This window comes from Phyllobates terribilis, unplaced genomic scaffold, assembly GCF_046119375.1.
Source record: "Phyllobates terribilis strain yellow unplaced genomic scaffold, ASM4611937v1 Scaffold_4__5_contigs__length_816908805, whole genome shotgun sequence".
Taxonomy (NCBI): Eukaryota; Metazoa; Chordata; class Amphibia; order Anura; family Dendrobatidae; genus Phyllobates; species Phyllobates terribilis.
The window spans coordinates 202,251,382-202,274,661 of NW_027362764.1; the positions used below are offsets into that span (position 1 = coordinate 202,251,382).

Consider the following 23,280-nt stretch of genomic DNA (forward strand, 5'->3'; position numbering starts at 1 on the left):
CACTTCACCGGCTAAAATGCGATATGCCTACCCGGTGGAATTCAAATCTGCACATGTTGCAGCGACTGTGGCAGCATCGACAAGCCCTGGTGCAATACGTTCTGACGTATAGCCTGGGCCAACGAGATTCAGAGGTGGGGCAAATCACGCTGGAGGAGTGGTCTCAGATCAGGGACCTATGCACCCTTCTGCACAGTTTTGAAATGGCGACGAAGATGTTTAGTGCTGACGATGCCATTATCAGCATGACTATTCCGGTGATTTACATGCTGGAGCACATGTTAAACAGAATTCGGAGTCAGGTGGTGGCACAAGAGGAGGTGGAGGAAGTAGAGGAGGAGGAGTTGTATGCGGAAGGGCTAACATCTGCAAGGTCCAGACGGTCGGCAGCACCAAGGCGGCAGGCATGTGAGGGTGGGGGAGATGATTTTACCAGGGCGCATGGTAGCAGCCAAACTAGTGAGGAAGGTGCAGGAGCCCAGGAAGAAGTGGAGGATGAACTGATGGAAGACTCATCAGATGAGGGAGACCTTGATCACATTTCTGTTGTGCGAGGTTGGGGGGAGAGGACAGAGGAAGGAAGCATGATTGTTACCTTGCCACCAACACAACAGGGACTTGGTGCTCCTGGATGCGCAACACACATGAGTGCCTTCTTGCTGCACTACCTGCAACATGACCCTCGAATTGTGAGAATTAGAAATAATCCTGACTACTGGGTTGCCACACTGTTAGATCCCCGGTACAAAAGTAAATTTGCAGAAATTATTCCTGCCATAGAAAGGGATGCACGCATGCAGGAGTATCAGCAGAGACTGTTGCAGAATCTTACATGTGCTTTTCCACAAAATACCAGTGGTGCACGTAGTGAATCTCACAGTTCCAACTTGCCAACCGTGGGACCGTCAAGTGTTCAGCACTCAAACCGTAACAGAACCACAGTATCTGCTGGTAACATCAATTTTGCGGAATCATTTCACCACTTTTTTAGCCCATCCTTTGCAAGGCCACAGGAGACAAGAAGTCTGACACATAGTCAACGCCTAGAGACGATGGTACAGGAGTATCTCCAAGTAAACATTGAAGCCACGACTGTGTCACTGGACCCTTGCTCTTTTTGGGCTTCCAATCTGGATAAATGGCCGGAGCTAGCCACTTACGCCTTGGAGATCTTGTCATGCCCCGCAGCCAGCGTTCTGTCTGAACGTGTGTTCAGCGCTGCTGGTGGTGTGCTGACAGATAAGCGCACGCGGCTCTCCACTGATAATGTAGACAGACTCACGTTCATGAAGATGAACAAATCATGGATCCGAAACGACTTTTCTACCCCTGTGTCATCCTGGGGAGAGTAAAAGCTTGATGATTGGTTAAAATCACCCTACCAACCGTTTTAAGCTTTCAAATTACTAATCATGTTTATCTGTATCTTGACTGGAAAATAATTTGGGCTTTGTAGCAGTGTGCAGCACTGATCCTATTAGGATATCTATAATAAGCTTCACCAGATTTAAAATTAAAAATAATTTTTATCTGCATCTAGCCCGGAAAATAATTTTGGGGCTCCGAGATGCGCAAGACACATAAGTGCCTTCTTGCTGCACTACCTGCAGCATGACCCTCATATTGTCAGAATTCGAAGTAATCATGACTACTGGGTTGCCACACTCTTAGATCCCCCAAACTTTTCGATCAACCTTTTCATTTTAATAAAGACCAAAAAAATGGTCATTTTTGAAATTATAAGCATTAGCAGGTTGTTAGAAACTGAAATCAAACAGTTTTCAACTCAAAACTTTATTCTAGGTGATGTTACATTTTCACATAGGACCCCTTGTTCGAAAGGAGCTTCTGAACTCTCTCGTCCATTGAATTTGTCAGGTTTTGGATGGTTTCTGCTTCAATTGTTTTGCATGAGGACAGAATACCCTCCCAGAGCTGTTGCTTAGATGTGAACTGCCTCCCGCCATCATAGACACTCCTTTTAATGATGCTCCAAAGGTTCTAAATGGGGTAGAGGTCAGGGGAGCATGGGGGTCACACCATAAGTTTGTCCCCTTTTATGCCCATATCAGCCAGAGATGCAGATGTTTTATGTGCAGCATGAGATGGTGCATTATCATGCAGAAAAATGATCTTGCTGTGAAATACACGGTTCTTCTTCTTGAACCATGGCAGGAAGTGCTGTTTGAGAAAATCCACATACATTATGGAGTTCATCTTTAGCGCCTTCAGGGATCCTAAAGGGGCCGACAATCTCTCTCCCCATGATTCCAGCCCAAAACATTACTCCACCTCCTCCTTGTTGGCGCTGTAGCCGTGTTTGCGTGGGGTGTCCATCAACCAGCCATCCTCCACTCCATTCATCTGGACCATCGAGCGCTGCACGGCACTCATCCGTGAACAAAACAGTTTTGAAATCAGTCTTCATGTAATGTTTGGCCCACTGGAGCCGTTTCTGCTTGTGTGAAGTGGATAGAGGAGGTCGACAGGATGGCGAATGCACAGCTGCAAACCTCTGAAGGACCCTGCATCTTGTTGTTCGGGGGACGTTGGAGGCACAAGCAGCTTCAAAAACTTGTCTGCTGCTATGACAAGGCTTTTTTGCCGCTGCTCTTTCAACCTGACGTAATTGCCTGTAGGAAAGAGTCCTCAATTTGCCCTTATCAGCACGCACACGTGTGTACTGTGAATCAGCTACATACTTCTTGATTGCCAAGACACTTCATCCTGATCATCGCACAATGTTGATTGTAGTCATGCCTTGACCTAAACACTCCACAATTTGTTGCTTCTCAGCAGCCGACACATCCTTTTTCTTTCCCATTTTGGCAGAAAATGTAGGCTGCTTAATAATGTGAGAGAGCCTTCTTAAGTAGTCTTGCCTTTCATTGGACACACCTGCCAAACTAATTAGCACAGGTGTCTGCAATTGCTTACAGTGATATAAAGAGCCCTGACACACATCACCATCAATGAGTTTAACTGACAAACAAACAAATTCTTCCCTTATCACTCCTAAACACTTTTTGCATAATAATTTGGAACGCGGTGTACATGTGCTTTTCCACAAAACACCAGTGGTTCACGTAGTGAATCTTACAGTTCTAACTTGCCAACCGTGGTCTGTATGGAATTGTTCAATAAAGGGCCCAAAATTAAGATAACATAGATGGGAGAGGTCTCTATGAATAGGAATTCCTAAGTATTTGATACCCTGTGAGGGCCAGGCAAAGGGAAAGTTGGACTGGATGGAATCCTATATGGATTTAGGGAGGGAGACATCGAGGGCCTCAGACTTCGCTGCATTGATTTTAAAATTTTACCATGTAACAAAGTGATCTATTTCAGCCATAACAGCAGGGATGGATATATGTGATTGAGTGATATATACTAGGACATCATCAGCAAATAGAGAGCACTTGTACTCGGTGCCTCCCACCTCAATCCACCTAATATTGGGGTTATGGCGAATTGATGAGAGCAGGTGCTCCGTCACTAGGATGTATAAGAGAGGGGACAGAGGACATACCTGCCTTGTCCCATTGGTGATTGTGAAAGGTGATGAAAATGTTCTGACGCACCCCCTGGGCCTTGGGACACCCGGAGCCGGACCCTTTTTGGTGGATGCTGGTGGTTGTAGTCTTCGCGGCGGCGATCCGGTTCCGTGGCTCAGGGCGGTCAAACCAGTGGCGGAACTATTTATGTGGTTTTGATGTTTAAATGTCCGACTACGCCACCCGTGGATTGCGGTCAGAGTGAACCGCCGCTACAGGGCAGACCGCTAAGGCTGGTGTTGTGGGTGCAGCAGAGCGTAGCATAACTCCCCACGGGAGGAGTATAGCCTCAGGGCAGTGTATGCGGAGGATGGGGGTGATGGTGCAGGGCAGCAGCAGTAACGACACGGAGTCAGTGATGCAGTTCAGGGCCTTTACTCACAGTTCTTATTATCCAGACCACGTCTGCAGGTAACGGCTGCCCACGTCGTACTGTGCTCACCAGGTGAGGGGCTCAGACAACTCCCAGATAACTTTGGAGCGCTTCACAGGACCCCCTTTGTGTGTCCTTTGTCTGGCCTTTCTTACCAACACTTCTGTCTGGCTGCCTCGGGCCTCCTCTTGGTAAACTTGGCGCCAGTTTCCCTGACCCTATGTGGTGCCTTCCTAGCGGGTGGAGCAAGGGGCTGCGCCACATAAAATGTCAGAGCCTCCGGTTTCTAGCTGAGGGTCGTTTCCTGCCTCCACTAGTTCGGGGACCGGTCTCCCCCTTTGGCCTGACCCCTCCACGCAGGTGGATTCGGGCGTGCGGTGGCGACTCGCCCGTCCGCACCCCTGGGATCCCTTCATTCCTCGTTCCTGGAGCCTTCTCCGCTCCTCTTCCTTCCTTCTCCCTCTTGCAGGCCTGGGCCTCTGTTACTAGGCCCGCCTCCGGAGCAGAGCTCATGCAGAGCCCCTGCTCCCTGCCACTTCTGCTCAGACTTCTCTGCACTGAACTAAGATGGTGCCCACCTTTTATACTCCCTTCTCAATGCACCCAGGAACTGCTTCCTCCCTGCTCCTGCACTGCAGGGTTCCCCTTCCTCAGTGTTCCCTCCCCCCACTCCAGCCAGGGACAGGGACTGTCGTGCCCATCTCAGGGGCATATTGGTCGCCCTGCCCCACGGCAATGTGGTGTAATGCATGCAGGTGTCGGGTCCTGATCCACACTCCATCCTTATCTGAGAGTGAGATATCACACCTCTGGGTGAGGTGCAATACGTCTGTAGCAACCGAGCCCTCGGTGCTACAGTTCCATTTATCTTCAGCCTAGGTGACATATTGTGATACAGGGCCGTGATTTTGGCTATAAAAGGGTCCCCTAGACCCCTACCCCAAGCTTTTTAAGAGAATCATATATGGCGTGCCAGGAGACTCTATGGAATGCTTTCTCAGCATCCAACGAGAGTATCTACTTACAAATTTTTAACTGCATCTAGCCCAGGAAATACTTTGTGCCTAGTAGCAGTGTCTGCTAGTCAGCGGATTATCCCGGCTGTTAAGCAAGCTACACCACCTGTAGTTTGGACACTTAATTTTTTCAAAGGAAATGCTTCGGGACCACGGGATACTCAGTGAAGAGCATCAGGAGGCACCCCAAGGCATAGGGGCTGGGACTGGCACTAGGATGCCTTGCGGTGGACAGCCGAGCTCGATCCTTATAAAAGCTTTTTAACTGCAGCAGCTTTAGTGGACGCTACTGGAGCTGGAATTACGCGGCTGCTGGCATGAGACTTGCCCTCCAATAGATCCTTGTAAATGGATTTAAAGTGTATTCATTCAAATTAGAGGGACAATTTAAATTAAAAAGCTTAGAGCTGCCTCCACCACAGGGGGGCTCTCTCGACCCACCAGCGGACAGGCACCAGTATTGGGAGAGGGGGGCTGGCCGTCAGGGTTCACCGCGGCTCTGGCACAAACCCGGCGACACGGAGGTGGCACGGGCAGGAGCGGACTGGCCGTCTCGGCTTCTCACTTTTTGGATTTTAGAAGGGCATGACATGCCTATATCTGTGTCTCCCCCTCCTTTTACTCCTCCACCTCTTTTCTTTTCGCATGACTATATGTACTTTTCACTTTTCCATGTGTTAGTTGTGTCTTCTGAGCAGTTTGTCAGCTTTTGGACACCTTTGAAGGTGTTTTCTATGTGTTTCTATGTGTTTTTGTTTGCCTGCCATTGGTTTTAACGGTGTTCGAAGGTGTTCGACGAACAGTTCGACGAACAGTTCGGCGAACACACGGGTGTTCGACGAACCGAACCGAACTCGAACACTACGGGGGTGGCTCAACACTATTCTTAATATACCTGTAAGTGATTGATATTATGTGGCTAGGTGGGGAAACCGGTTGCCAATGGTGTTGATGGAAGATATCTTAATTTTTAGATGTTGACTTCCATTTATGCAATCATAAGTTTCTCATAGGAACATGCAAATGTTTTTAAATGATACATAGTGATGAGCCAGCACTAAAATGCTCGGGTACTCGTTACTCGGGTCGAGCAAATCATAATGCCCGGGTGCTTAACCTGAGCAATGAGTACAATGTAAGTCAATGGGAAACTCGAACATTTTTCCTGCCACCCCCCCCATTGGCCTAGAGGGGGGTCCAAAAATTGGTTAAATCGATGGAAACAGTGCTGAAATAGCATATGAACAGCATGGGGAAGACCCCTGGAAGCGTCTCTGAATCCCAGATCGCTGCTATGAACAATGTTGTCAGAGTATTACGCCACTTTTACGGACTGACAATAAAACATACAAAAACGAAGATAAAATGGATTTTCCTGGAAAAAATGTTAAGAAACATTCTTTCCAGGATAATGACTTGTATTTAAGGCAAAATAAAAAACAGAACAAAAAGTTCCTCCACACCTTGGGCTATGTTCACACGTAGTGTTTTTGAACGTTCGCATTGCTTTCAATGGTTGGTGAAAAATACGCTCACCAGTAAATGTAATTTTAACATTTTACTACATTATCTGGCCATGTGGTGTGAGAGACATGATTAGACACTTCCTGTTTCATTTAGGAAAGTCACAAAGCCTATTTTTTCCAGGGCCATCAGACGGCCCTCACTATTTGTAGAGGGCCATGAGGCGGCCCTTACTATTGTTAGAGGGCCAGCAGTTGGCCTTCACTATTGTTAGAGGGCCAGCAGCCAGCTATATTTTGCACAGCCGTATATTACTACTGCAATATAATTTATCCATTTGAGGTGGGCAAATTTTCTTTTCCGTATTAATACTGTAAAATTTGAAACTTGGAGGGCCAGCATGCGACTATTGCAATATAATGTATCCATCAGAGGCGGTAAAATTTTCTTTTTTGTATATATTCTATAAAGTTTGAAACTTTGATGTCCAACAGGTGGCCCTCACAATTTATAATGTGCCAGCAAGTGGACTCCACTATATTTAGAGGGCCAGTAGGTGTCTTGGGGACAAATGAGACCAAGATAGAGCTTTTTGGTAAAGCACATCACTCAACTGTTTACTGTAAATGGACTGAGGCCTACAAATAAAAGAACACAGTACTTAAAGTCAAATATGGTGGAGGTTCAAATATATTTAGGGGTTGTTTTGCTGCCTCTGGGACTGGGTGCCTTGACTGTGTGCAAGGCATAATGAAATGTGAAGATTCCTATAGGATTTTGGGTCACAATGTAGTGCCCACTGTCATAAAGCTGGGTTTGCATCCTAGGTCATGGATGTTCCAGTAGGACAAAGACCCCAAACATGTTTCAAGAAGCACCCAGAAATTGATGGAAACAAAGCACTAGAGAGTTCTGAAGTAGTAATTACAGCGTCAAGTCTCCCACCACTACCTCTAACATACAGAAGCTGCAGAGAAACTGTGAATGGACACATTAAATCATTAAATTTTGTTAACTTTGATTAATTTATGTCAAATTTGAAACATTTCAGCCAACTTTGATGAATTTCTGTCAACTATGATAAACTTCTGTCGACTTTGATCAATTTCTGAGTACAGATCACCGTAAAAATTATGAATTGGTCAATGAGTGTATGGAAAAAAAAATCATTCTACTTAAGGACTGTGGAAGAGATGTATGTGACCAGAAGAAACACACTAATTTCCAGCAGATATTACCATCTAGCACCTGTCGCTATTGTAAATGCAGCTAACAGCGGTACTAATAGGGAATAGAATAGATTTTTTTTATGTTTGCAGCAGCATGGAGTATAAAGCAATAATCCCTGGCTGGATGCTTGTAACATGCTATCCACAGTGCGATATCTTACCCGTACACAAATTGCAGATGAGAGGTAATGTTGTAGAATATAAAATAGATTTTAGCCGGCCAAGAAGAGTTTTTTTTGGATTTGATAGCACCAAACTGTGAAGGAACACAAGCAACCCAGCCTGCTTTAATAAATTTCTGAGTGCAGATTATGTTAAAAAAACATGAATCTGTCAATGATTTTTGGAAAAAAGCAATCAAGAAATAGACAGAGTAAGAGATGTATGCGACCAGAATAAATACTCATTTCCAGCTGATGATGCCTAGCACATGTCCCTATTGTAAATGCAGCTCAGAGCGGTATAAAAAAAAAATTTGTTTGCTTGCAGCAGGAAGGAATATAAGGCAATAATCCCTGGCTGGATACGTGTAATATGCTATCCATAGTGCAATAGCTCACCAGTACACGAATTGCAGATAAGAGAGATAATATTGTGGAACATAGAATAGATTTTATCCAGCCCCAAAGGATTTTTTTTGGTACGTGGCAGCACCAAACTGTGGAGGAACGCAAGCAACCCAGTCTGCTTTAATGAATTTCTGAGTGCAGATTATATTAAAAAAACATGAATCTGTCATTGATTTTTTGAAAAAGCAACACATTTATGGACTGTGGAAGAGATGTATGCGATCAGAATGAACACTCATTTCCTGCCGATGATACCTAGCACCTGTCCCTATTCTAAATACAACTAACAGCGTTATTATTAGGGAATAGAATAAACTTTTTTTTTCTTTTTTTTTTAGTTGCAGCAGCACAGAGTATAAAGCAATAATCCCTGGCTGGATGCGTGTAATACGCTATCCCTAGTGCAATAGCTCACCTGTAAATGAATTGCAGAGAAGAGAGGTAATATGGGAGAATATAAAATAGATTTAAAACGGCTCCGCAGAGTTTTTTTTTCGTACGTGGCAGCATCAAGCTATGGAGGAACGCAAGCTGCCTGCTTTGATAAATTTCTGAGTGCAGAGTATATTAAAAAACATGAATCTCTCAATGATTTTTTGAGAAAAGCAATTGAGTTACAGTGTAAGAGATGTATGCAACCAGAATGAACACTCATTTCCAACATATGTTACTACCGAGCACCTGTCCCTATTGTAAATGCAGCTAACAGCGGTATCAATAAGGAATAGAATATATGTAATTTTTTTGTCGTTGTTTGCAACAGCAAGGACTATAAGGCAATGATCCCTGTCTGGATACTTGAAGTACGCTATCCATAGTGCGATAGCTCACCCGTACACGAATTGCAGATAAGAGAGTCAATGAGTGCATGGGAAGAATAAATCAAGTTATGCACATGGAAGAGATGTAGAGATGTATGTGACCAGAATGAACACTCATTTCCAGGCGATGTTACCACCTAGCACATGTTCCTATTGTAAATGCAGCTAACAGAAGTATCAATAGGGAATATAAAATATTTATTTATTTATTTTTTGTTTGGCAGCAGCAGCAAGGAGTATAAGGCAATAATCTCTGGTTGGATGCGTGTAATACAATATCCCTATTGCGATAGCTCACCCATACACGAATTGCAGATAAGAGAGGTAATATTGTAGAATTTAGATTCGATTTCAATTGGCCTTCCCATTATTAAGGAATTAGTCTCTTATACTGTTATTGTGTATGCAGTAAGTGCAAGGGCTACCAAAAAATAGGATGCACTCCAATACCACATTGAGGAGACGTAGTGGAGGGCCTCAGTAAAAAATGTTTTTCTCATTATTAAGGAGTGGGTCTCCTAGACTGGTAATGCTCATGAACTAAGTGCATGGGCTGAAAAACATTTACCCCTGGGGATTATATATAGATATGTTATGGAATGCTAGATGTAGGCCTCTAAAGGTTGTTCCTACGGGCATCATAAACACCCTTAAAAAAATTAATGTTGCATGATGGTCACCCTGTTGATATGGTGGTGAGGATGACGAGAAGGAGACGGAGGAGGATGACATAAAAAAGATGAAATCCTGAAGTGTATACCCATGTCTGGGTGTAAAGGATGCAAGGGAATACCAAAAAAACAAACAAACAAACAATGGATTTGAGTTTATGTTCTGCTGCTATCATCCGGTGGTGTTGAGAATTCTGGGCCAATCTAGCCCTTGTTCATTTTGATAAGAGTCAGCCTGTCAGCATTTTCAGTTGACAGGAGGATGCGCTTATCAGTTCTAATACCCCCGGCAGCACTAAAAACCTGCTGTGACAAAAAGCTAGCGGCAGGGCAAGCCAGGACCACCAAGGCATAGAGAGACAGTTCATGCCACGTGTCCAGCTTGGATAGCCAATAGTTGTAATTCACAGAGGAATCACGGAGGACACTGGTACGGTCACCATGGTAGTCCTTCAGCATCTTCCAAAACTTTTCCATCCTTGTCAGAGTAAACCACCATGCATCAGGGCCTGGGCGCTGGGAGGGTCTGAGAAAACTGTCCCCGAACTTTGACAGTGTTCCTCTGCCTCTACTGCATCTATTTGGTGTCTCCCTCGCCTGTACTTGGTTGTTCAAGGAAATGTGACCTCAGCCACCAGCATTGTCAGCTGGAAATTTTTTAACAATTCTTCAACAAGGGCCTTCTGGTACTGCAACATTTTATTAGACCACTCCGCCACGGGAAGGAGAGATACAAAGTTCTCCTTGAAGAGCAGGTCTAAAAGTGTCACCAACCAGTAATTACTGTTGCCCAAAATGCGTACAATGCGAGGGTCATGGGAAAGTCAGCAAAACAAAAACTCAGCCATGTGTGCCAGACTGCAAACAGCCAAGACTTCCCTGTCCCAACCAAGAGGACGACTGTCCATATTCTCCTCCTTATCCTCCTCCTGGTCCTCCTTCTCAACCTCTCTCTCCTTCTCCTCTTCAGGCCATCCACGCTGAACAGATGGTATAAATATGGTGTGTGTAGTACTGTCTGTATCACAGAAAACCAGTTTCTGTTCCTTCTCCTCAGCCTCCTCCTCCTTAGTATCACCCAATCCATGTTGAGATGAGATGAAGCTGGGCTGTGTAGCATCACCCTGTAGAGTTCCTTGCTCCATCTCATCGCACCCTGCCACTATTCCATGAATAAGGTTTAGCCGAAACGCATTGGAATGTGTTGTACTTGAGAGCCGCTACACTGCTTACTTTGTAACTCATCCATGGCTTTTATGATACGCAATTAAAAGTGAAGTTTTAAAAGATATCTACAATCCTGATCCCGCTGGAGACATCTCTGCTTGTTTTCTTTTCTGCCTGCAAAGCCTCCTCTTTAATTGCGAGCAGCGAGTGTTTTAGTAGACAGAGAAGCGAGATGGTGATGCTAATTATGGCATCATCGCTGCTCACCATCTTGGTGGAGTCCTCAAAGTTTTGGAGAACTGCACAGATGTCAGACATCCATGCCCACTCATCAACTTTTATGTACGGAGGCTGACCGGAATACCAAAGGGCATGTTGGAGCTGGTACTCAACAACTGCCCTCTGCTGCTCACAAATCCTTGCCAACATATGCAACGTTAAGTTCCAAGTGTGGTGACATCACACACCAGTCAGTGAGCTGGAAGCTGAAAACGCTGCTGAAACACGAAACACTGTCAAGGCAGTGGAAGCTGTAGCTGACTTTTGGAACTGCGCACACATGCGGCATATTTCACAAGCAGCTCAGGCAGATCAGGGTAGGTTTTGAGAAACCTCTGAACCAGTAAACTGAGCACATGGGCCAGGCATGGTACATTTGCGAGGTTGCCAAACTTCAGAGCCGCCACCAGGTTCCGGCCATTGTCACACACGAACCATGCCTGGCTGTAGGTTCAGGAGTGAGGGCCACAGATCTGCCTGCTTTGTTACAGCTTTCAACAACTCTACAGCGGTGTGCGGTTTGTCACCTATGTAGATTTGCTTCAGCAGAGCCTGTTGTTGCTTGTCCGAGGCAGTGCTGCAGTGCTTCCAGCTTGCGTCTGATATGGTCATTTTGGAAATGGAGGCTGAGGGGGAGGAGGAGCTGTAGGAACTGCGGTAGAATGTAGGGTCAACCCTGATTGAACCAGGGCCCGCAGTCCTCGGCGTCGGTAGCACATGTTCCGCCCCAGTGTCCGACTGGGTCCTGGCTTCCACAATATTTACCCAGTGTGCCATAAGTGCAATGTAGCATCCTTGGCCACAAGAACTTGTCCACATGTCCATGGTTAGGTGGACCTTCTCAGTAAGTGCAATGGTAAGGGCATGGGTAATGTTCTGGGACACATGCTTGTGTAATGTGGGGATGGTACACCGGGAGAAATATTGGCGGCTGGGGACCGAGTACCTAGGGACAGCCTCCGCTATGAAGTTGTGGAAAGCTTCCTTCTCCACAAGCCTAAAAAGCAACATGTCTAGTGCAACCAGTTTGGAAATGTGGCAGTTTAGTATTGTGGCCTGTGGGTGGCTGCGTATTTGTGCTTACGTTTCCAGGACTACGTTTACAACTTAACAGTGCCCTGGGACAAGGACGTGGACGTGGTTGCTAATGATTGTGGTTTCAAGTGTGCAACGACAGGTGCAGGGTGGGAGGCATCTTCACCTGAGTCATGCATCGGCAGAACAGGCAGTGGTGTCACCCTCAGACACTGTTTCTGGACCCTGGCATTCAGCCCAGATAGTCAAGTGCTTTGTAGGGATGAGCAAGTAGTGAAATAATCGGACTCGCTATACTCGTAACGAGTAGGTCCCAATGTAAGTCAATGGGAAAAGCGAGTAAGGTGAGTAATTGTCTGCTGGAGCCTATAAAGTGGTCTGGGGGCTGAGGAAAAGGCTGAAATGGGTGCATGATTGTTTAAAAGCAGGCGGAAAAAAGCCGCCGGCTTTTAAACAATCACTCAGCCCCATACTCGCTTCCCCGCAGCCTCCCATCCCGATCCTCACCGCCGGCTTTCCCATTCGGTGCTGTGCTCCCCACTCCCTGTTGTACGCTCCCCGCTCCCTGGTGCTTTGCTCCCCGCCCGGTCCTAACTTAGGATAGGGATGGGAGGCAGCGGGGGAGCGGGGAGCCTACATCAGGGAGCAGGGAGCGCAGCACCGAATGGGAAAGCCGGCGGTGAAGTCTTTTCACTGCTGGCTTTCCCGCCAGTTATTTCAAATGAACAGCTGAGGTATCAACTGATGCTGATCAGCTGTTCATTTGAAGTAGCCGCGGTGCCTTCAGAGGGTTCATGTGAGTTCATGCTTGATTGCATGAACTCACATCAACTTTCCCACGGCCGCACAGCTCAGCTACATCTCTGGTAGAGAATCTCTACCAGAGATGTAGCTGAGCTAAAGAAGAAGACTTCATTGGACTACGTCGGACGGGAGATAATTTTTTTTAATAAAGATGGAGTCTCTAAGTGTTTTTTTGTTTTATTTCTAATAAAATATTTTTTTCTATGTGTTGTGTTTTTTTTAAATACTTTACTAGAAATTCATGGTGGCCATGTCTAATATTGGCGTGACCCCATGAATTTCGGGCTTAGAGCCAGCGGATAATACAAAGCTGGCCCTAACCCCTTTATTACCCAGTGAGCCACAGCACCAGGGCCCTGGATGAGTTGGGTACAGCGCCAGAAAATGGCACTTCTATGAACGCGCCATTTTCTGGGGTGGCTGCGGACTGCAATTCGCAGCGGGGGGGGCCCAGAAAGCTTGGTCCTCCCTGCGCTGCGGATTCCTGCCCCCAGCTGCCTAGTTCTACCTGGCTAGACACAAAAATGGGGCGAAGCCTCACGTAATTTTTTTTTTTATTATTTCATGAAATTCATGAAATATTAAAAAAAAGAGCTTCCCTATATTGTTGTGTCTGGCCAGGTACAAATAGGCAGCTGTGGGTTGGGGGCAGCTCATTCCTGGATGCTGTACCTGGCTGGCATACGAAAATATGGCAAAGCCCACGTCAAAATTTTTTGGAAAAATTAATTAAAAAATAAAAAAAATAATAATTTAGGGACTGCATCTTTATTAATCCCTCAAGTGGAGGGGTTAATAAAGATGCAATCCCTAAATGTGTTTTTTTTTTATTTTTTAGTGAATTTTTCACCAAAAATTTGACGTGGCCTTCGCCATATTTTTGTGTCCAGCCAGGTACAGCAGGCAGGAACAGGCTGTTCTACTTCAAATGAACAGCTGATCAGCATCAGCTGATACCTCAGCTGTTCATTTGAAATAACCAGCTGGAAAGTCGGCAGTGAAGTCTTTTCACTGCCGGCTTTCCCGTTCGGTGCTGCGCTCCCTAATGTATGCTCCCCGCTCCCCCGCTGCCTCCCATCCCGATCCTAAGTTAGGACCGGGCGGGGAGCGAAGCACCAGGGAGCGGGGAGTGTATATCGGGGAGCGGGGAGCGCAGCACCGAACGGGAAAGCCGGCGGTGAAGTCTTTTCACTGCCGGCTTCCCCGCCCGGGTCCTTCGCTCCCCGCTCACTGGTGCTGCGCACCCCGCTCCCTGGTGCTTCGCTCCCCGTTCGGTCCTAACTTAGGATCGGGATGGGAAGCGGCGGGGGGAGCGGAGGATCGGGATGGGAGGCTGCGGGGAAGCGAGTATGGGGCTGAGTGATTGTTTAAAAGCTGGCGGCTTTTTACCGCCGGCTTTTAAACAATCATGCACCCATTTCAGCCTTTTCCTCAGCCCCCAGACCGCTTTATAGGCTCCAGCAGACAATTACTCGGCTTACTCGCTTTTCCCATTGACTTACATTGTACTCGTTAGCCCGAGTACTGTACTATTCGGCGAGTACCGAATAGTAACGAGTATACTCGCTCATCCCTAGTGCTTTGCTTTCATGTGGCTGAACATGCTGGGGGTGGTCAGGCTGGTAGTTTTGCTGCCCCTGCTGATTCTTGCATGGCAGAAGTTGCAAATGGCCTTTTTGGATTAACTGACAGTCTTTAAAAAAGCGCCAGACTTGGGAAGTCCTAGCAGTTGGACTGGAAACTTCCCTCGTATTGTTGTTCTGGGGAAGAGTTGCCCGCCTTGCGTCTGTGGCCACATCACTGTTTTTTTCTACCTTTTGTGGTGCTATGGCTCCCTTCCTCCTCTGTGCTCACCAGCTTGTCTTCCACATATGCACTCTGGCCCTACTCCTGACTTTCTGGCAATTGTCTCTCATCATCATCAACCTGTTGAGACAGTAATTGCAGTTTCCCTTCTTGTGACCGTGGCTGCGCAAATATTTGGGCATCGCTACATGCAATCTTCTCATGTCCTGCTTGAAGAGGCCAGGGCGAGGGGCCAGAATCTTAAAATGGAAATGTGAAAAGCTCTTCAGAGTGTCCAAGTGTGGAATCGCTTGTGGTGGTGGCAAACTGACAGGAAGCATTATCTGCTATCCAACCAACAACCTTTTCACACTGGTCTGCGTTCTAGAATGGTGTTCTCCGATCCCCTAGAAAGTGGGACAGGAAGCTAGTTCGACATGATGTGGGTGTTTGTTGTGCTCCCGCAGCAGGCACAGTTTGCCCACAGCCTCGGCCTCTGTGTGCACCATCATCATCATGTCCACTTCCCCGTCCCTTACCATGCGCCTTGCCCATTTTAAATAGAGTATAATATTTGGCAGCTTCCAAAAAAATTCAGGATTATTACTGCAGAAATATTTGATCACCTCTGATGACCATGTTTGTCTGCAATAGCAGTAGAGCGATGCTATTGGTCAGCGGCCAAGTCTGGATATATGTTTTAAACGCACAACTGGCACACTTTACCCACAGCCTCGGCCTCTGCATGCACCATCAGATCATGTCCACTTCCCCATCCCTTACCACGCGCCTTGCTCATTTTAAATAAAGTATAATATTTGACAACTTCCAAAAAAGTTCACGATTATTACCGCAGTAATATTTGATCACCTCTGATGATGAACAAGTTTCTCTGCTTGCACTAATCTGGCTGTATGCTGTTAACAAGCATATGGACCAGTATAAATGGTGTATTATATTGCTTTTCACTACAATTATCAGGATTAAGAGCAAAAAGAATATTATTAGCCCTGATATCTAGGGCTATTGATATGAGCACCAGCAGCAGAAAGAACCTGCAGTGAACCATATTCTGTACTATACTATCTCTCCACAAACTCTGCCCAATTACTGCTAACAGCAGTATTAATATTCATCAGAATGAGCCCTTACAAGGACTGTTAGTGTAGATGAAATGAATAATAGTGGTGTGGAATACCTGCCTAAAACAAGCTCAAATTCTCTGCCTCGCTCAGCAGCACCTCTCCCTACTCTGCCTGTTTGATGGGGTAGACTGTGATGAGCATAGGGTCCCGGGTCTTATATAGACCCTATGATGCAATGTGGCCAGTCAATCACTGTAATGCCACAACCAACAAGGCTATGGCATTACAGTGACTGTCAGGCTATCCCTGCATGTTAATTGGCTGCCTAAAAAGCGCCAAACATGTGGGGCGGGAACTTGAGCTCACGCCCGAACATTTAAACAATATTCGCCAAGTAACAAGCACCCTGAGCAATGTGATGCTCGGGCAAGTGACGAGTAGCGATGAGCATACTCGCTCATCCCTAAAAATAAAGCCTAAACTTACCTGCATGACATGTGGTATATACATATAAAACTTTAACAATCAGCACAGTAGAAGTAAGGTTAAAGAGGACCTGTCACCAGGTCAAAAGTGGCCAGTTTTTGCTCTTATTTTATTACCAATGCTCACTAAGTATTCTGTTTTTATTTTTCTTTATTTTTTGTTTGTTTCTTTTGAAATCTGCCACTTGGTTCCAAAGATGTGGGCAATTTTATTTAGTGCTAATTTATTATGGTTTTTACAAAAGGGCGGTGCTCACAGGGTACTAATGCATAAACAACCTAATGGCACACCCAAGAGAATGTTCTCCAGCCTCACCTCCTTGTTGATGGCCATAAAAATTATAATTAAATAAAAAGTTCCTCATCTCTGGAATTCTATGGCAGATTAAAAAAATTGAATACTCGGGGGATAAAGCCGGAATAAAATAAAAGCACAAACTGTGCACTGTTGACCTGGTGACAGGTTATCAGTAACATTTTACTTTTGTAAAGATTATTGGCATATATTTGAACAATGAATGAAAGGCACACAAAGATTTCATCTCTATAATACAAGTATATGTTTCTTGACCAACATTATAAGCATTTAACAGTTTGATTTCTTACTTGTTTTGACACTATACTTAATAGCATTCTGACAAAGTTGTAATAATTTCTGATGAGGTTCTCCAATGTCTTTCAGATTTACATCTAGGAGTTTCTTAAGCTGTTCAGGATCTTTCCATTCACAGACCTGTAATAAGAGAATGTGCTATGATATCACATTAGATATACTTACAACCTTTGGCAAATAAAGCATTACACTATCCAATCTTCACACCCATAGGAATGAGCGAGATTGCACAGTGAACACTTTGTCATCATTATCACTTACAGTTCTAGCATTTCTATCTTATTTACATCTACTGAACTTTCAATAAAGAAATAAACTTTTGGCACAGTTTGCATTAGCGCCCTGAGCTGACACAATGCTTAGCTGAGTGGGGAGGTCTGGCTGTAGGCAGTACATGGGCACAGTGTACTGCTAGTGTACATTGAACTGTGGGAGTAAGGATAACACACAGGGAATGTACTGAACACATAATCACTGAACTGAGGAGGAGAAAGAGCAACACAGAGGTCTATAATTTGAGCCATCCAAGCCTGCAGTTTCTTGTTAGACATTGAATGTGAATGTATTCATATCATACATTAGGGGCAATCAGTGTGGGATATATGTTTCATTTTTGAACATTTTGTGCTATTTTGTATGGTCTTTTTAAGGGGGCATGGTCCACAGGATTTTCTAGTGTCTTCAGACTGCTCTGCATTATTACCATGTGAGCTATGACCTGTTGGTAAGGACCATAAAAAAGGCACATATTTTAGAAACCATAAGGTTAATTAAAAAAAACAAACAAACAATGAAAGAATTAGTCAGGGGAGCAATAGGAATAAAATAAAAACAAAAATTGGCCACTTTTTGCCTAGTGACAGGTCTTCTTTAAATCACGACCCTTTTCCTAATTTAAAAATTTAGAATTAAAGTCGAGTTCATACAATTAAACTATAAAATTATTTAACCCATACGTTAACCAAAAAGGAAACCATCTCCCATGAAAAGCAATGAAAACATTGTAAACCAAATCAGTATCCATAAAAACTATGGCTTAGGGAGCATAAAAAAACAAGATCATAAACAGAGCCATTGATGGAAAAATAAAAAAGTTATGTTTTTTTTTTTCCATTTCATCTCACTTGGAATTTATTTCCCTTTTTTCATAACATTATGTGGTAAAATGAATCATGCAATTCAAACCTAAAACTTGCCCTAAAAAAAACAAGCTCTTTGATAGTAGTTCTGAAAATAGACAAGCTCAACTTGATGTTTAATTTGTTGATTAATAAACTATGCGAAAAATATACAAATATAATTGTGCACATCATTAGGAATACAAGATGTGCCATTTAATGAAAGACTCATTTGATCAATATTTTTCTTGCTCCTTGGAAGCTTGTGCCAAATTAGATACAATATTCTCCCTTATCATGGATTTTTTAAACATTTAATGTGGCTCATTTAGCACACAGAATGGCAAAAATATGTGTAAGTTATCCATCCTTCTGCTGTTTTACACAAAACCATTAAGCAAGCTAGTAAACTGTAAAAGCTTGCCTGGAGCAAGCCAAAGAGCATAGCAAGAAAATCACTATGTGCGAATGGAAAGTAATTGATGATGATTGAACAAGATTGTTAACTATAAACTGCAAAAAATTGCTTTGTTGAGTCTACTTAGTGGGTGTAAATGAAGTATTGTCAGAATTAATCATCAATTGATTTTATAGGGGTTGTAAAATGGCAGCTGAATCATAATTATGTGGCTGGTAGGCATACCTCTTTGTCAAGGTAATCGAGAAAAAGGTTGGAGGCTCCTACAGCAGCTCTTAATAAGAGTTACATTATTCTTTCCAAATTTCTCAGCCACTCAATATGAGTATTGGAATGGAAATTTGGATTGATAATCAACATCACATACTTATGAAAAATATGAAAAATACAAATTTAATATTCACATCCCAAATACAGTATATGGACATTTGGGCTGGTTTACTAAGCTACATGTGCCAGAATTTTGTCTTAAAAAGTTATTCTCAGAAAGTGACTATTTCTGGCATTCCCATAGACAATAAATTCAAGATGGCGTTATGCAGAGCTCATTTTCAAGCATTGTTCTCAGAATTGCTGAAGTTCCTAGAAGTCAGACCCATAGGGACAACTTTTGATTCTGGGAGAAGCACTTTAATTTGGACCAGAAAACTATCTTACATGCCTCAAATTACATGTTTTTAACACATCCAACAAAAGAATGAAACCTATTAGAAACTAATGAGGGAAAAGAGAAGAGGCCTAAATTGTGATCCTGTGCACCAAAATTGCTCAAAAATTATATGGGATAACTTGGAAGACCTAGTAAGCTATCAAACTTAAGCTGAGCAGTCTAAAGATGAATTAAATTTATCAAACAAGATTGAGCCCCTTTAATAAATTAAAAAAAATGGAAGCTGGCACGTTTAGGCTGGCTGTGCTGCGGGAATGAAGAGGCTTGGGATTCGAAGATGGTTTTTATTAATACCAACGCGATTCTGCGCCGGACCGGCGCCTTTCTCGAGGTATAAAAACCAAATGAACAGGACACAACAACTGAGGGCTTTAAGTAGGAGAAAATGGCTCCATAAAGCATAAGGAATACCCCTAAAGGGGAAGGGGAGAAAGCAAGGAAAAAGAAAAAAGGGAAAAAAAAAAGGAGAGAGAAAGGAAAAAAAAAAGGGTGTTGGCACATGGAAGGTAAAGTGGTTAATGAAGTAGAGAAAAGCTAAATAAATAAATAGGGAAGGGGGACAGGGAATACGGTTAAACCTTGAAATCTCCTCAAAATGACTACTTGAAAGAAGCATATACACTACCGTTCAAAAGTTTGGGGCCATTTAGAAATTTCATTATTTTTGAAAGCAAAGAACATTTTTTTTCAATGAAGCTAACATTAAATGAATCAGAAATACACTCTATACATTGTTAATGTGGTAAATGACTGTTCTAGCTGCAAACGTCTTGTTTTTATTGCAATGTCTACATAGGTGTAGAGAGGCCCATTTCCAACAATCACCACTCCAGTGTTTTAATGGTACATTGTGTTTGCTAACTGTGTAAGAAAGCTAATGGATGTTTAGAAAACCCTAGAAAACCCTTGCACAAGTATGTTAGCCCAGCTGAAAACGGTTTGGCTGATTTGAGAAGTTATAAAATTGACCTTCCTTTGAGCTAGTTGAGAATCTGGAGCATTACATTTGTTTATTCTATGAAACTCTCAAAATGGCCAGAAAAAGAGAACTTTCATGTGAAACTCGACAGTCTATTCTTGTTCTCAGAAATGAAGGCTATTCCATGCGAGAAATTGCCAAGAAACTGAAGATTTCCTACAACGGTGTGTACTACTCCCTTCAGAGGAGAGCACAAACAGGCTCTAACCAGAGTAGAAATAGAAGTAGGAGGCCCCGCTTCACAACTGAGCAACAAGACAACTACATTAGAGTCTCTAGTTTTAGAAATCGACATCTCACAGCCCCTCAACTGGCAGCTTCATTAAATAGTACACGCAATACGCCAGTGTCAACATCTACAGTGAAGAGGCGACTCCGGGATGCTGACCTTCAGGGCAAAGTGGCATAGAAAAAGCCATATCTGAGACTGGCTAATAAAATGAAAAGATTAATCTTCCTCTGTCCAAAAGAACACAGACATTGGACAGAGGAAGATTGGAAAAAAGTTTTATGGACAGACGAATCAAAGTTTGAGGTGTTTGGATTACACAGAAGAACATTTGTGAGATGCAGAACAACTGAAAAGATGCTGGAAGAGTGCCTGATGCTATCTGTCAAGCATGGTGGAGGTAATGTGATGGTCTGGGGTTGCTTTGATGCTGGTAAAGTGGGAGATTTGTACAAGGTAAATGGGATTTTGAATAAGGAAGGCTATCACTCCATTTTGCAATGCCATGCTATACCCAGTGGACAGCGCTTTATTGGAGCTAATTTCATCCTACAACAGGACAATGACCCAAAGCACACCTCCAAATTATGCATGAACTATTCAGGGAAGAAGCAGTCAGCTGGTATTCTATCTGTAATGGAGTGGCCAGTGCAGTCACCAGATCTCAACCCCATTGAGCTGTTGTGGGAGCAGCTTGACCGTATGGTACGCAAAAAGTGCCCATCAAGCCAATCCAACTTGTGGGAGGGGCTTCAGAAAGCATGGGGTGAAATTTCTCAAGATTACCTCAGCAAATTAACAGCTAGAATGCCAAAGATCTGCAATGCTGTAAATGCTGCAAAGGGAGCATTCTTTGACGAAAGCAAAGTTTGAAGGAGAAAATTATTCTTTCTAATAAAAATCATTATTTCTAACCTTGTCAATGTCTGGACTATGTTTTCTAATCATTTTGCAACTTATTTGATAAATAAAAGTATGAGTTTTCATGGAAAACGCAAAATTGTCTGGGCGACCCCAAACTTTTGAACGGTAGTGTAATTTATTATCCAGTCCTGACCACTACTCCATGACACCCTCAAATCCTTTTCCATCTATTCAAGTGAATTATACCAATCTTATCCATACAGCCTTTGACAAAGGCATATTAAGTAAAAAGGAAAAAAAGTTCCTCACCATTACAGACTCCAGCAAGCCATTCCTATGTCATTTATCAAAGGTTCACAAGTCTCTAACAAATCCCACCAGCCTCCCTATAATTTCAGAAATTGGATCCCTCAATAGCAATTTATCATATTATTTAGACAATATCTTACAGACATATGTTAAAAATTTGCCAAGCCATCTACAAGACTGAAGAACATAGAGCCTTCATCCTTGAAAGCCTTGAGTTAATTTTATGCAACAATTATTTTCTATTTCAAGATAAAGTTTACCACTAGTCATGTGCGAGCACTAAAATGCTCAGGTCGAGCAAAATGGAATACTCGGGTGCTCGACCCGAGCAACGAGCCTAATGTAAGTCTATTGGAAACTCGAGCATTTTTTAGACGGCTCCCTGCGGCGGTCTGCAGAGGGCCTAAAAATTGCCCAAATCGATGGGAACAGTGCTCAAATGACATGGTAACAGCATGGGGAAGACCCCTGGAAGCATTTCTGACTCCCAGATCACTGCTGTCAACAACGTTGTCAGAGTATTACGCCACTTTTACAGACTCACAATAAAACATACAAAAACTAAACCAAAATGGATTTTCCTGGGAAATATGTCAAGGAACATCCTTTCCAGGGTAATGACTTGTATATAAGGCAAAATAAATAACCAAAAACAAAAATACTCCTCCACACCTTGGGCTACGTTCACACGTAGCGTTTTTGATGCGTTTTTGCACTTTTGCATTGCTTTCAACCAAGACAAATGCATTCAGCAGGAAATGTCATTTTAACATTTTACAACCTTATCTGGCCATGTGGTGTGTGACACATCATCAGACACATGCATACAGTGCTGAAAAGACATGAGAACAGCATGGGGAAGACCCCTGGAAGCATCTCTGACTCCTAGGTCACGGCCTAAAAGTGTGCCCATCATAAATGATCCTTGGCGCATGCGAAGATGCCTCCCGCCATGCACCTTTCGCTGCAGACTTGCAACAATCACCACCCACATCCTTGTCACAGTGCACTGTTCAGTTGTCCCTACCCCATTCCTTGGAATGCAAGCGCAAGTATGCAGGCAGCCACCCACCCACACACAGGCTGCAATACTATACTGCCAAATTTTTGAAAGCTGCTTGCACTTGAAATGTGACCTTTTAGGCTCGTGGAGGCGGAAGCTGTCCACAATCTTATGGTGGCAGCGACCGGGAATCCATACTCGATCCCCAGCCGCCACTATTTGCCTCGGTGTTGTCTCTGCCTTTCACAAGCACGGGTCCTATAACATTACCCGTGCCCTGCCCAGTGAACTTACTGGGAAGGACCGCCTACCCACAAACACGTGGTCAAGTGAATGTGGCCAAAGATGGTAGGAAGCCAGTCCACAACTTTTTTTGCTGAGAGTTGTATTTCACCACAGCCATATTCTTTAGCTTGGTGAAAGGACTTGGGAAACCATATCTACTCCAGCTGTCATATCTCCCAGGAAGTCCTCTAAAGCTGCTTTCACTTGAAATGTGGCCTTTTAGGCTTGTGGAGGCAGAAGCTTTTCACAACCTCATGCCGGCTGCTGCCGGGTGTCCATACTCGGTCCCCAGCCGCCACTATTTCTCCCGGTATCGTCTCCGCCTTCCACAAGCACGCGTCTCACAACATTACCTGTGCCCTCCCCAGTGCACTTACTGGGAAGGACCGCCTAACCACAAACACGTGGACAGATAAATGTGGCCAGGGATTGTACGGAGCCATTACACAGCTTTT

At 44.0% G+C, this 23,280-nt stretch overlaps 1 protein-coding gene across 1 annotated transcript in view; it reads right to left on the reverse strand.

The window, feature by feature from the left end:
• The window catches only part of GADL1 (glutamate decarboxylase like 1), a 564,135-nt gene that overhangs the window by 402,585 nt on the left and 138,270 nt on the right, over nt 1–23,280 (reverse strand). The window contains exon 3 of the mRNA XM_073678031.1: nt 16,944–17,070. Within this exon, the coding sequence (XP_073534132.1) occupies nt 16,944–17,070 (127 nt within the window). The remainder of the gene's footprint in view (nt 1–16,943; nt 17,071–23,280) is intronic.